Source organism: Alternaria alternata, assembly GCF_001642055.1.
Source record: "Alternaria alternata strain SRC1lrK2f unplaced genomic scaffold CC77scaffold_14, whole genome shotgun sequence".
Classification (NCBI taxonomy): Eukaryota; Fungi; Ascomycota; class Dothideomycetes; order Pleosporales; family Pleosporaceae; genus Alternaria; species Alternaria alternata.
Window position 1 is genome coordinate 98,002 of NW_017306203.1, and position 13,828 is coordinate 111,829.

The 13,828-nt window shown below is 53.4% G+C and overlaps 4 protein-coding genes across 4 annotated transcripts; 1 reads left to right on the forward strand and 3 right to left on the reverse strand.

Moving 5' to 3' along the window:
- The first annotated feature begins 72 nt into the window (after positions 1-72).
- Positions 73-1,339, forward strand: CC77DRAFT_1021706 (hypothetical protein). Its single transcript, XM_018525313.1, has 2 exons — positions 73-1,103; positions 1,201-1,339. Exon 1 carries the CDS (start codon positions 448-450, stop codon positions 1,039-1,041), a length of 594 nt encoding a protein of 197 aa, XP_018384230.1. The 5' UTR covers positions 73-447; the 3' UTR covers positions 1,042-1,103; positions 1,201-1,339.
- Positions 1,303-2,113, reverse strand: CC77DRAFT_1010056 (hypothetical protein; the record flags this gene model as incomplete). The annotated part of the gene is made up of 4 exons (XM_018523623.1): positions 1,303-1,399; positions 1,493-1,661; positions 1,790-1,978; positions 2,086-2,113. 4 exons carry the CDS (start codon positions 2,111-2,113, stop codon positions 1,303-1,305), a joined length of 483 nt encoding a protein of 160 aa, XP_018384231.1.
- A 1,905-nt stretch (positions 2,114-4,018) lies between these two features.
- CC77DRAFT_991963 (alcohol oxidase) lies at positions 4,019-6,106 on the reverse strand (the record flags this gene model as incomplete). Its single annotated transcript, XM_018536369.1, has 2 exons — positions 4,019-5,492; positions 5,577-6,106. The coding sequence occupies 2 exons, from the start codon at positions 6,104-6,106 to the stop codon at positions 4,019-4,021; spliced, it is 2,004 nt and encodes a 667-aa protein (XP_018384232.1).
- An 837-nt stretch (positions 6,107-6,943) lies between these two features.
- CC77DRAFT_1032279 (hypothetical protein) lies at positions 6,944-11,127 on the reverse strand (the record flags this gene model as incomplete). Its single annotated transcript, XM_018526724.1, has 4 exons — positions 6,944-7,749; positions 7,795-8,410; positions 8,458-9,468; positions 9,577-11,127. 4 exons carry the CDS (start codon positions 11,125-11,127, stop codon positions 6,944-6,946), a joined length of 3,984 nt encoding a protein of 1,327 aa, XP_018384233.1.
- Positions 11,128-13,828: the final 2,701 nt, after the last annotated feature.

Genomic DNA, 13,828 nt, shown 5'->3' on the forward strand with positions numbered 1-13,828 from the left:
AATCGTTCCGTAAGCACGCTAGGTCCCGATGCCTCCGCTATCCTTTAGGGAAAAGTAATCAACACTCCGACACCTCGATATTTCATATTTCTCTCGAGTAAAAGGACTGTACTCGGACTATCCACAGTCACTGTCATCGTTCAAAATGCTTTTGAAGCTTCAATCGCAGGCCTCGTGCTCCTACCCAGTGTACATCATAGCAGGCGCGACTTGAGGCAAACAACTCTTGGGCACTTGCCCTGCAAGATGTGCAAGAATGGCAGGCTCCTTGCGGTCAATGTTTACAACGCCCATCTTGTCTGGCACTTCTCGAATCGCCTTGCCAATGCCCTAATCACCGCCCTCGCAGTATCGTGTGCGCATCACTACCGTAGCACTCCCACGGATGCATCGTTATCCTCACCAAAGACCTCTACTACACTCGCTGTAGTCTAATCACCTGTGACAATGGCTTACCTCAATGTGCCCATCGAAACGCCGTCTTCAACAAACATATCACCAACCGTCCCCAGCGGCGAAGACGCCCCCTCCATCGAGCACATTTCATTCAACTACTACCTCCTCTTCCTCGGTGTACCTGTTGCACTCATCGCTCTAGTCTACTTTCGCATATACCGACACAGAGCCACACAGCGTCAGAACGGTCAGCGGACAGAAGCGAGGTACGTCGAAGGATGGCCTCGCATTCGCAGTCTCGTGCGTGGGACATATGGGATTAATGATTCTGTTGTTTCAAGGCAACCTGAGGGTCTGAACGAGCATGTGCCCAATGTCGATGTCCATGTCGAGGACGGGCCGAACGAGAACGGAGAAGCGCCACCACCCTACCAGCCCAAAGTAGAAGAGACAGAGGCGGTGGTTGCGATATCTCTTCAGGCTCTACAGATGGACGAAACTGTTCGGCGAGAGACGGTTGGTGAACAACCGCCATCACAGTACACTGCAGCAGAGCGCACGGCTTCCACTCTCAGCACGGGAGAAGAGGTCACGCAGACAGAGGCAGAATCTGGGGCGAGGTCACGATGTACAGGCCGGATATAGGGACTTTAGTTGATAATGGGAGTGAAGTGCCGAGACACGACCAGGGACGCTGCGCTAGTAATGTATGTCGGTCATTGTGAATAGTAACATCGACACCACACCCCCTGGCTTTCTATTGCTATTCATTGTCTATGCGTCTCCCTAATTGACACGGTTCAGCTCTACCCCCAAGAAAGAGACACATCAGAGAGGGATAGACATGAGGAAAACATGAAAGAAGAACGATAACAGAGAAAGAGCCTGGTCGTCCGAGACACCCATTCAACTCCAAAACGGACCTATACCCTGTTGCTGTTGCGGACTCGAATTCTGTTGCTGTGTCGATGCCGATGATGCTGGAGCAGAGGCGTCCGGTATACTGCACGTCTTGTCAGCCCTACGTTCCTACATTGAGTTTGTCGCACAGAATAACGTGCAGCAGAAGATGGGACGTTAGAATATCAAAACATACTGAACCTCTCTCATATTCGCGCCCGTGGCTGGTCCACCTGGAGCACTGGCGTACAGATCGAGTACGTAGCCCATGGTAGGTATGGCATTGCGTACGTGATGGCTTGCTCTCAGGGCTTGGACACTAGATCTAATTGTGCCCTCGACGTCTCCAGATGCCAATGTACAGCCTTTTGGTAAAGAAAGGTCAGCTTGGAATTCTTGTATTCGCATTCACTTTCGCTTGTGCTACACACAACGTGTTGCAGTCTTGCTCCGAGGTTTTGTCGTTGGCATACACGAATACGGACGTACGTACCGGCGTGTCCCAACACAACAATCATACCCAGCGGCTTTGCTTGGTCGGCATAGTAGATGCGACTGATGGTTTGGTCTCCGGCTGTTACACGTGCACCATCTGTTTTGAGGATTGTGGTATGTGGGTTGGTCGCGTTCATGTACCGGGCTGGATCAAGAACAGTGCCGGAGGTAGATTCAGTGCAGCATACTGATACCGTCAGCAAGTCGTCATGGCCGGAGAGACGTGGTGAAGAGGCGGGAAAGAAGGGACAGAGCGAGTGGGGGTGTTCAGAAGGGGATGGAAAGTCGACTTACCGATATAAAGGACAGGAGCGGTAGACATGACTTGGACGTGACGATTTATCAAGACGAACAGCGGTATGTTTACTTGTGTATAACGCTTTGACGACTTGAATAAGAGAATGTCCAGAACTACAAGATGTCTTCTTGTTATTCACCGCCCGAGTTACAATGGCATTGATCTTTTGCCCACCCTTGACATTATACGACTCTTGCTCTTATATCATCCCATATCGCACCGCAGAATACCAAACGTCTCGCCATCTGCTACCACACTACCCAGCGGCGCACATTGCAAATCAATCTCGCCTTCCCATACAGCGTGCTCGTAATCAGCATGTAACCACAACATCCTACCAGCACTTCTCTTGCTTGTTTCTCATTACCTCTAGCTGACCAACCGATAGTATCTCGGCTCTCTTGCCTTAACCCTCGCCTCCTTCTCTGCCATAGTTCGGGGGTAAAAGTTGATTACACACGTCTTACTCTTCCTCAATTCTGCGAAAAGAACCTTGGAAGAAGCAAGGAAAAGAAAAGAAGGCCTGCATGATTTTAGCGAGTCTACAGAACGCCGCGTGGTTCACGGATCGGGAACATGTATGGCAAGATGGTATTTGGTCCCATTACTCCAAGTAACAAGCCTGTCTGTGCTAGCAGACGAGCGGCCGATACAGTACTAGCGCCCATGGTGACAGGGGATGAAAGGTACCTAGGACGGATGGATGGATGCTTGCCAGCACGTAAGTATATTTTGCCATGTTTAACAAAGAATGATCAAATCACCCATTCAACTTCGCCGCGCATCTTGATATGTCAACATTCCTAAGCCAGGCAACGGCCGTTATTTGTGAGGAACGTAATCCACAGCCATGGATACGAATCGAAGGCATCTCAACATCTCAGCCCAGCCGACATAAAACCCAAACCAGCTACAAGAACGCCAGGTTTATGGCGCGTCATGTCCATTGCGAATGGCTTTCGCATTCCAGACGTGTGTATTGCAACAACGTCAAAACAGTCATTCAGCGACATGTCAGCTTACGCAGGTGACCCAGGTTCTTGATTCTTGGATGGCATCGTGCCTTTCCGCTTTCGGTAACGCGTGCAGCGGCGGGATGACGACATCGACAGGCAGCTCTGATGATGACGATTGGTAATGTGTAGACTGCCACCTCGATGACACAGCTGCGTCAAATACAAATCCCATGTATGCTACCTGACTAGGCGAAAGGGCAGTACACGCCTGAGACGTGCGGACAAGAGGAGGATGCGACGAAAGGTATTTCGTGGTTAGCTAACAAGGTTATGAGGGAACTTCAAACCGGGCTCAGCAAGGCTGTAAGAGGGTGAGAGAGCGCGCAAGTCTGTTGTCAATCTTAAAGCATGTCTTAGGAGTTTGTGAGAGTGTGCTTCAGGCAATAGACTTGGACTGTCCGCCAAGTAAAAAGTAGTATCGCAGCGGATGAGGCGCGCTGCGAGTCAAGTTCGACTTAGCTACCGTGTCCGTGCGTTTGATGCCCGCACTCGCTCGATGCTTAGACAGCAGCACGACAGCTACCTGAAGATGGAAAGCTGTAGAGCTACAAAAAGTCTTATTGATATCATCATGATTCGGGACTATATTACCCATACACTTGTGTTATGGCAAAGAACGACCTCAGCAAGATCACGTGCTACGCTAGCTGAGTAAGGTGGTTCGTGTGGTAACATCAATGTTTCGAGGGTTTGCTCGACTCATCCGATAACGTGGTATGTTTACAAGTGAGCAACCACAATCCACAATGGAAAAGGACTCAAGATCAACTAGCATCAGGCTACAATAGCTAATCCACAGACTACATACTAGGGATTGCCTGGCGTCAGACCCGAGAAGGCCTTTGTACGCCAGGTCCTCACCGTAGCTAACGAGCAGCAACCGGGCCCGACAAAAGGACACCGCACACAGCTACTACCGGCCCTCTAGAATAGTTTCCGACGCCTTCTCGCTCAGCATATAGACACCTGCAACCGGAAAGGCTCCAGGAGACCGAGGAAACGCACTAGCATCGACGACCCGCAAGCCAGAAACACCACGGACGCGAAACTTTGAATCCAAGACTGCATTCCCATCAGAGCTGGGTCCCATGGAACACGTGCCGATGACGTGGTGCCCAAAGATATTCTCGCGGATAAAGTCTTCGTCACTGCTGGCGATGGAGCAGCTTCCGTCGGCACTGACCGTGCCCGCGCAAGGCGGCCAAGAGACGTTGTAAGGCGCAAAAGGTGCTTGTACGCGGTTGAACGCACGACGACCCCAAGCGAGGAACTCCTTGATAGCAGCAATGTCGCCCGCAGCACCTGTACCATTGAAGTGTCGAAAGTTGATTTCAGGCGTCACGGTCGGATCAGCCGAGCGCAGCTTAAGGTAGCCAGCCGTGCTATTGCCGTGAATATGGACGCTGTGCATGCCCCAGGTCGTTGGCGGGTCGTCCCACTCCTGTCCCGTGTTGCGGGGCCAGAAGCCGCGAAAGCCAAAGGAACCGGGGAAGATGGCAATGTCGCGCTCGTCGTTTGTGGTGTGGTTGGTTTTGAGGAAGGCGAGTTGGGTGAGACTAGGCTGGACGTAGGGGCCCTGGCCGCGGAGGTAAAGTGCAAGACAGGGGTCGCTTGGAGCCCCGTAGGTACATTGCGAGCGAGGACCGCCAGGAGCAGCGGAGTAATCGAATGTCTGGGCGCCGTGGCCGATGACGGCGATTTCGTTGTGGTCTTGCATGTTACGGCCAACGCCTGGTCGGTCGGCGATGACGGGGATGTTCAGGGCCTTGAGATCTGCTGCCGGTCCAATACCGCTGAGTAACAGCAGCTGAGGTGTACCAAAAGATCCACCACTGAGAATGACTTCTTTTCGAGCAAGAACCCGGCATGAGGGCTTCTTGGCTGCCGGATCATAGCGGAGGTCGCCCTGAAAAGCGCTTTTGCCTTGCAGGTATTGGACGCCATTGGCGCGAGGCAATGAGCCTTCTTGAGGCTTGTCGAACAGGACTTTCGTAGCGTAGGAGTTGAGGCGGACCTCGAGGGGGTATTTCTTGTCGCCTTTCTCGTCCACGGCGCGCAAGGTATCGAGGACTCGGTTCCTGGAGCTGTAGCGGGCCCAGGTGGCATTGGCGTGTTGGGGCAATCCCGTAAGCCCTGTAATCTGGTCTCGGTCGGGATTCAAGATTTGATTAGGGTCAATGTTTAGGATCTCTTCCAGGTCCTCTGGATCTTGGCCCGCCTCGGCAGCCATGGCCTTGAGAATTGCAGTTGCTTGGGGTGAAGAGAGAAAAACGGTTCCGTTGCCCAAAATCGTTTCAAGATACCCATCGAAGCCGTGGCCTGGTGTACCACGTGGGCGGTATTGATTCTTTTCCAACTTGATGAACAATTCCCCCATGTGGGTAGCACTACGGTTTTGTTCGTTAGCTTATCCGTGTCCTCTGAAGAGCAAAGAATGGAAATGATAAAAAACAGGATCGGGGATACCGTACTTCCATGACTCATCTCCGGTAAGGTTCTTGATATAGTCCCAATCGCTATCGGCAGGAAGGACAGTCAGGGCAGAATTAACAATGGACGATCCTCCAAGTGTAGCGCCGCGAGGATACTGGATACCAACAATCTCCGCTCCTGCAGGCGCCTCGCTGCCCGGACCAACCCACAACTTTCCATCTGGCAGCCTCCAAGTAAGATGGCGGTACCTTTTCGTCAACTCGACATCGTCGTAATGACGAACCCAATACGTCCAAGTGAGGGCCGTAGTATCTGCCGTGTTTGTCAACGCAATAGCGTTTGTAATCATGGCAGCACTGTCGTCGTCACCGGCTTCGAGCAAGAGAGTCTTGAATCCAGAGCGTGCGAGATTGGCGGCCAGTGGGCCTCCTCCCGGTCCGGAGCCGACTACCACATAGTCGTAAGTGTCGACTGAGTTGGCCGTTGCTGCCAACGCAGAGACAGTGCTGGCGACGAGCAGGATGCTGCCGAGGTGGGAGACCGCTTCCCAAGGGCTCACGATTCGCATAATGAAGTAACGATGCAGAGGTGTGATCGAGAGAGAGAGAGAGAGGTTGCCAGAAGAAGACTTGCTGTTGGTAAGATAAACTCAACGAGAGGTGAGTATTTGAGACGGGCAGACGAGGCACCCTTTTGTACTTGAAGCGCAAAGTATCACGTCCCGTGCTCTTGTCCAAGTTTACTGTTATTCGAGTCTTGCTCGATGACATTTTTTCCCCATTTGGATTAGCCGACGTGGTGTGTCGCTCGCGGATACTTGGGGTAAGCAGGCGCAATCAATGTAAAATGCGTCCGGCACGACTACAAATTCCCCCGAAATACACCGCATGGCTTTACGTTAACGCCGTAACGATAACCTCCCCGCATAAGCTGAGCCAGAATGCTACAAACAGCGCAACGTGTACTCTCCCAACTGTCCTGTCTACGATATCCGCACCTACCCGTACGACAAAGTAACAAGTTCAAAAAAAAAGAGTCTAGCTTCTCATTCATACAAGTAAGCATTTACCTTGTCACCCCACACGCACACACACCATAATTCACACACCAAACTTCAATTCTCATCCATAATCAAAAACAACATGATTCATTAAAAGTTCCTATAAGCCTTCGGGGCCCACCAAACATGAACCTATAACACACAACCAACACCCCTAAACCGTATATCCAAAAAAGAAAAAAACCAAAACCCGGGTATCCAAGAAAGATAAAGAACCACCCAACCCCCCTAACCGTCCCATCCTTCCATCTGCGTCTCTCCCCCTCTTCCCTTTCTCATCTCCCACCACCCCGACAAGACCAAGCGGGGGGAGGGGGCGGGGCGGGGCGGGACGACAAAACACAACTACGGCAAATCCCCATAAGTCTTCCCACTACTCTTCCCCCTCTGCCAAAACCTCTTCTTCTTCTCCGGCACCTCTTCCCTCCTCGTCTGCACCACGGGCTCAGGCGGGCCCGAATTCTTCAAGAAATCCGCTAAGTCAGACGTCGCAGTCCTACTGCCACCGCCACCCATAGCGCCCATACCCGTCCTTGCATCTCCCACAACAGCAGGGGCACGGGCTTGCAGCCTAGGTTTATTCGTTGAAGGAGATGGTGCAGTACCATTACCATTGCGAGAAGCAGGCAAGTTAGAAGACGAGGGATTGGAACCATTTTGGCCTGCAGCCGCCCTCGCCCTCGCCGCAGCAATAGTCTCTTCACTAAGCAGGAAAGGCTGGGGTTTAGCCGACGACGCGCCTCCAGGGGGATCCATGCCGTTTAAAAAGTCCATTAGGCTCTCCTCCCTCTGCCGAGGAGGAGCCGCTTGTCTTTGTGCTGGTTGTTGTTGCAGCAGTTGTCGTTCGGGTTGGTGGTTCCCAGTGGGCGTAGGCAGCGCCGTGAGTTGGTCTTCGTCCTCGTCGTCGTCCTCATCGTCGTCTTCGTCGCTCAAATCAATGGCGTACGGATCCTTGATACGCCGTCTCGTCTTGGTGATGCCCTCCATTGCATCTCCCCCGCCGGACATGCTGCCGCTGAGTTGCCCCGGCCCTCCCGAATACGCAGGCTGAACCACACTAGGACTCGGGATAAGACCAGTCCGGCTATTAATCGTCGCCGTGCTGTCCTTGCTCTCAAGCGTACTAGCCGCAGAGCCATACGCTGACTCCGCTACATTTCTTTCCGTGGTCCTGTCAGCCCTGGACTCATAAGCACTCTCCACGCCTCCATGTCCCCCGAGCATAGTATCAAAAGTGTCGCTATCAACAGTCGTCCGGAACGGGGCGATATTCTTCGGTATCCTTGGTTGTTTGTGGTTTGCGTCTGGCGGGCCCTGTCTGATAAAATCGATCAAGTCACCGTTTCCTGTAGACAGGCCAGCTGGAGAGCGGGGTTCCATGTTGGGTCGCGTGCGCGTAGCTGGAGTATTGTTCGCATTACCAGATTGCCTGGAAGTTGACATCTTGCGTCCGAGAGAGGAAGTCGAATGGTTGCCTGATTTCTGGCCGTTATTGCTAATGTTGACAAAGGGCTGGATGGGCTTCTCTTGGCCAGGGGAGGGACCAGTGGAACGGATAAAGTCTGCAAAGTCGCGCATGGATTCCGACTCGATCTTGGGGTCTCGAGCGAGAGGTCTGGTGACTACCTTACGGCTGGGTGAGGGTTTGTGAGAAGAGGCAGTGGTCGGTCCTTTTGCCCTTGGTGCTGTAGTGTTGGGCAGGTTGGCTGTGCCAAAGCTTTTGTCAGAGGCGTCGGTCCGAGGGTAGACTGTCACGGAGGCAGAAGAGGCTGAAGATTTGCGTGGTTCCGTCTTCTTCAAGACGGGGGACTCCTACCGCATGTTAGTATATGTAGGATGGAAAGAGAATGGCGGCTTACATTAGTAGTTCGTACACTTTCAGGCGTCAACGTAAACTTGACCGTGTCCTGCCCCTTGACCAGCGAATCGAACTCGCGCGCTCGGTCTTCCTCAGACATACGTCCGCTCAAGCCACTTGCACTCAGACCTCTGGAGCGATGGCTGGCGCTCGAGTCTCGTCCGCTGGACGTAATGGGATAAGCACCTTTTCGAATAGAAGAAGAGGTACTAGCACCACGCTTCAACGAAGAATTATCCGAGGACGACTTATCAGCTGGACGTGTCGAATCGTCCGCGGACATGCGATGTGGTCGTTTCTCGGATGTGTCAGTCGCAGACGTAGGGCTACGCCTGGAGCTGTCTGCAGTACGCACACTGCGACTGGTCTGGATGGAAGGAGTTTTGCCGCGGTGCTGGGTAGTGTTGCTCTCGACTTCTTGCAAAGCTGGCAGCGACGAACCACGTGATACTGAACGAGCCTCTTGTCTCCTGGGTGCACTCGTAGGACCTTGGCTGTCGTATGTGGCGACCGCCTCTCCTCCAGGCGACTGACGTGAGAGACCTCCACCTCCCCCACCCATCCCTGGGCCCAACACGAGTTCCGCACCGTTGAGTGATCTTCGGTTGGCTTGTTTACGTTCAACGGCACGCTCCGGCACCGTAGGTTTCCCATCAGGCGAAGGCGTGTTCCGATACGTGAGACTTGTCGGCGTGAAGTTTCTCGGCGGCACTTCAACGTACCCTCCACTCCCGGGCCTCTTATTCCTTTCGTGAGGTGAATCTCCAGGGGAATTCGACGCGGACCTAATGACATTATCGCTTGTCCTCGCCACACCGATAGCTCGATGTTCTGGCTCCTCATCGTCCTCATCATCGTCAAGATAACTTCGTCCCTCAGCATTACCAGTCACCTTCGGTGTAGCCAACGGCGTACCAACAGGTGATTTGAGACTCGAGCTGCGCGTAGAAAAGGTACGGACTAGTCCAGGTTTACCGGCTCGCTCAATGGACATCCTCTTGGACCTCATGACCTGAGGGCTCTCAGTAGTGAGCTCGTGCGTCTCAGGCTCATCAGCTTCCTGTGAGGGTCCTACTGACATCCTCTTCGGTTGTGTGACCTTTGGTTCGCTCTCAGTGACCTGATGGGTCGGCTCAGTTTCAGGTTCCTTCGTCGCTGATTGTCCGATTGCGCTTCGACGGAAACCCATGCCCGTAGCTGCTGCGAATGCTACCATTGAGGCGTCGGGTTCAGGCGACTCGTCTTCCCGACTGTCTACCAAATCGCGTTGCTGAGACATGTTGTCTAGTGTAGTTTCTTGTGTGGTCTGTGGTGTGGTTTCCTCGGTCGCTTGGGAGGGGGTTCCTCGCTCGGTATCGTGTGTAGACTCTTCTCCATCATGCGTAGGTTCCTCTTCATCCCCCGTAGGCTCTTCATAACCATAGTACGTAGACGGCATGAAAGTTCCCGCAGGACGCATCGGCATACTCATGGGCCTCGCCTTCTTCCCCCCATCCCCGAATCCTCCCTGGGACAGCACAAGCACACTAGACGGCCTCATCGGCCGCTGAACAGGCGTCTGCGTGCCCTCTCTCTCTCCCTCATCCCCATATGGGGGCGCCAGGCCAGGCACCTCGATCTCGTTGACATCGTTGTCGCGCATGGGAAGGGGTATATTAGCGGCGATATCGGTTTCGGTAGGAGGATGCTCGGGCAGCGTCTCGTGCTCGCGGATCTCGTGCTCGCTATGCAAGGTGTTGATGGTCTCGCGACTGGCTCTGCGGTGGTGTAGGCTCGAGTAGCTCGAAGCAGCATGGACGCCTCGGCCAGGGGAGATGGGCGAAGTAGGCGATCGCACGCGTTTCCTCCACGTTCTCCAGAGGCGGCCGAGGGCCGAGTTGAGGGCAATCTTTTCTACGTCTGGCTCTTCAATGACCAGCCGCTCGATGGGCTGTTGCTCGGCATGGTCGTCGGCTTGCTGCGCGAGCTTCTTCATCCTCGCAGCCATGCGCGCAAAGGCAGCCGAGCCTGCGACAAGCAGCAACTGCTCAGCGACGTATTCAACAACCGAGGTGAGGAAGATGGCCGACGCCCAGGCGACAAGACCAGCCTCGTCGTCCTCGTCTTCGTCCATGCTCAGACCGCGCTCCTGTTGCACATAGCGCTCCTCGTCCTCGTCCTCGAGCTCGCCCAGGCGCGTGTAGACCATGATGCGCAGACGCGTGCGCTTCCATACCTTCTCCACGTCCCATCTGTCCATTTGCTTGGCATGCTCCGTGGACATGTCCTCGTCGTCTTCTCCCGCCAAGAGGCCCTGGAGCTCCTCATCCGCGGCCTCGATGGCGTCGCGGGCCAGTCGCGGCTTGAGCACGTCGGACACGGCGGGTCGGATGGCAGCCAGGGCGGGCGACCGCGCAGACGAGAGGAAGGCGAAGAGCAGGTGGTCGAGGAAGGCATTGAGGAGGGCCAGTGCCTGTTCGGAAAATATGGCGTTTTGCAGCTCGTCCGTATCGGCGTCTTGGTCGCGCAGCTGCGCATTGTGGTGATCGGTGACGGTCTGTGAAGCCACGGATGCGGCGATGTAGGCAGGCGCGGGTCGGACCGTGGCGGGCATCTGGAAGGTGACGGATGAGGCCAGAGAGGGTGTCTTGTCGCTGCTGAAGCTGTGGCTCCTGCTCGAGCGCGACGACATCATTCCGGCCGTCTCGGACACGGCGTGTCTATGCATCGCGTACGAGAGCCGTCTGCTGCATGCGTGGGACAATGTCGATACTGGTCGGTCGGGGTATCGCACCCTGAATGAATAAAAAGCGAAGCGGCAGGCTAAGGAGTGACTTGAGATATCATCAATGCTGGATCTCGAATTACAACAAGAGAGAAAGCGATGATCTCCAATTACAACAAGAGAGAAAGAGAGGTGGGCAAAAGCATCGGCAAAGGGAGATTGCAAGAATGTCAGGCCAGAATCGGGGTTGTTACGGCGTTGTGTGAGGTATCCCAGCGGCGATCTTTGGATTCTAGTCCTGCAATGTTGCCCTGGACTAGCTGCACTCAGCTCGTCATGTGGAGACACCTCACCGAACTACTATAGCACTTCGCCTCGTCTATTACTATTGCCATCAAGAAAGAGAGACAAACAAACTTTCAGCTAACATAGCATCTGCAACTGCATCTTGCGCCGCCACACCATGACTACCAGAGCACTGTCTTGCATTCGAGTTGCATAGTAAGTCGTGCTGGTGGAGTCGTCGCACCATTGAATCGAGCCCTAGAAACGTCGTTGCGCACGATAATCTCCGCTGTGCTTCACCATGTAGCTGCCCTGTTTCTCGACTCGCATTTTCGTGCTACCAAAAGCCATCGTGGTGTTTTCGGGGTGAGTGTCACACTGCGACAGCCATACACAATAGTGTTAATTCCCCGGAGGATCCGTCCCAGCTGTGTGGTTCCCGACGAGTTGGTGTTAGTGCATGGCTTTCGCTAATCTCAGGGGTTGGTCTCGTGAACGGTTGTCCCATGAACTTGACTTTTCGCTTTGGAGATTTTGGCATCGTGGATAATTCTCCCCACGACAAGTCGGTACAAGGACACGGCCATGGGTAGATGCATAGTATATATCAGGTGCAATTGTGCAAGCTTCGCAATGATATGCCGATGCTCTCTCATAGCCACCGCTGCTATGATGGCTGTGGTTGCGTTTGTACAAACCAAGTCTTGAGTAGTAAAAGCCATTTTCAATCACTACTTCTCAGTCTGACATAAAACCATGATCGGAACAGCAAGTGTAATTCAGAGATCGGGAGATATAAGTAGGCATCGCAATGCGGTGCAGCTATCTTGTCTGCGCTACTGTTGCTAAGCTCACTGTGGCTGCGCTATTTGACACTCCTCATCGACACAAACACACGACGCAAATCAAACTCCAATGCCTGCCAAGCTCGTACAGCAATATGATGGCCTAGCAAGTATGGTCTGCGATCGGGAGAGTCCCGTCGAGATTGGAAAGCTTTGCAGCGAACTCGTCTGCGCCACTGATGGCTGTGGCTGCACTACTACTTCTGCTTCCCGTCAACGGAAACATAAAACGCCACCGTCAGGTTTGCGTCTTACTGCAGGGGAAATCATCTCAAGTTTGACATGTAACAGGTCCCATGTTTGTAGCACTGGATTGATACTAACACGTCGCTATGCCCACGAGGCAAGAGCATCGTGGTTGCGGTTGCTGTTACGTACGCTGTAGCCAATGAGAGAAGCTGCAATGGTAGCCCAAGCTCCCTCCCCTCATCTTTCGCAACCTAATCATAACAACATGCCATTGAAAGCTTCTTTCTAGAACTGATTGCATCGTGCTGTCAGGAATCCTTCGCCTGTTCAAAAATCTTTCCTGATCGTTGATATCCTGCGCTTCCATCGGATGATGATACCGAACAGGAAGGCGCCTGGCCTAGCCACAAAATCGTCTGCCGGCGTACGCAAAGAGCTCTTTCGTTCCAATCCCTAACCGCTTCGGATGTGGTTATGTGTCAGGTATAAGCCTTTGCTTCACTCCCACGTCTCCTACTCCAGCCTCTCTTTCAATCTCCCTTTTAGCATTGTCCCAACGTCGGCGAGTGGTCGCCACGTCGATCCATATGCCAGACGATACCGACATTCGGAACAGAGCTCACTGCTATTGCTTGAACCTAAACACTCAGCATATGTACATGCTACGACATGACCGCTGACACATTTCGACCGGCAACATGGCTCGCCTACGAAGCGATCACGACCCCAATGGCAGCAGGGCTGGTGGTACACGTGGGAGATGTAGCACATGTTTCGATGTCCCGCAAGTAGCATGCCCTTCCTGGACGATCGCTTTGGAGGTCCCACCGGAGTTTCTGATGTGCTTTAGTTGTTGCACAGATGACTGACCTGTTGCAGACGCGATTATATTGGTGTTGTGCGCAAACACACAAACAGTACTTCTGTCTCTTCATTGTTGCACCAGAGGCGACATATTGAAGTTGAACGACCTGGGAGCAATCCGGGTATCTCGCTCCGATGTTTGGCGCTCCCAGCTGAGCCACGTTTGGCTTGGCTCTTGCCATTCCGCCCCACGACATCGCGATTGCGGTAGGACAACGATAAATGGTAAAACCAATGAGAAGATGCTTTAGAAAGGACGACGACGATGCCGTTTCGGATTTTTTTTTGATTGCTAAAGTGCTGCGCAACTGGCAGTTCACAGTTGTTGGGTTGGAAGTTGCCCTGATTGGTCGGCTCGATGTTGCCTACGGACCACGAAGTACCTAAAGCCAGCTCTTCAACGAATCTAACGCATCCGAGCCGAAGCTACAACAAGGCTCCTTTCGCCATCGAAGGCCAAGGGATCAATTGTCAATTCCCCGTGG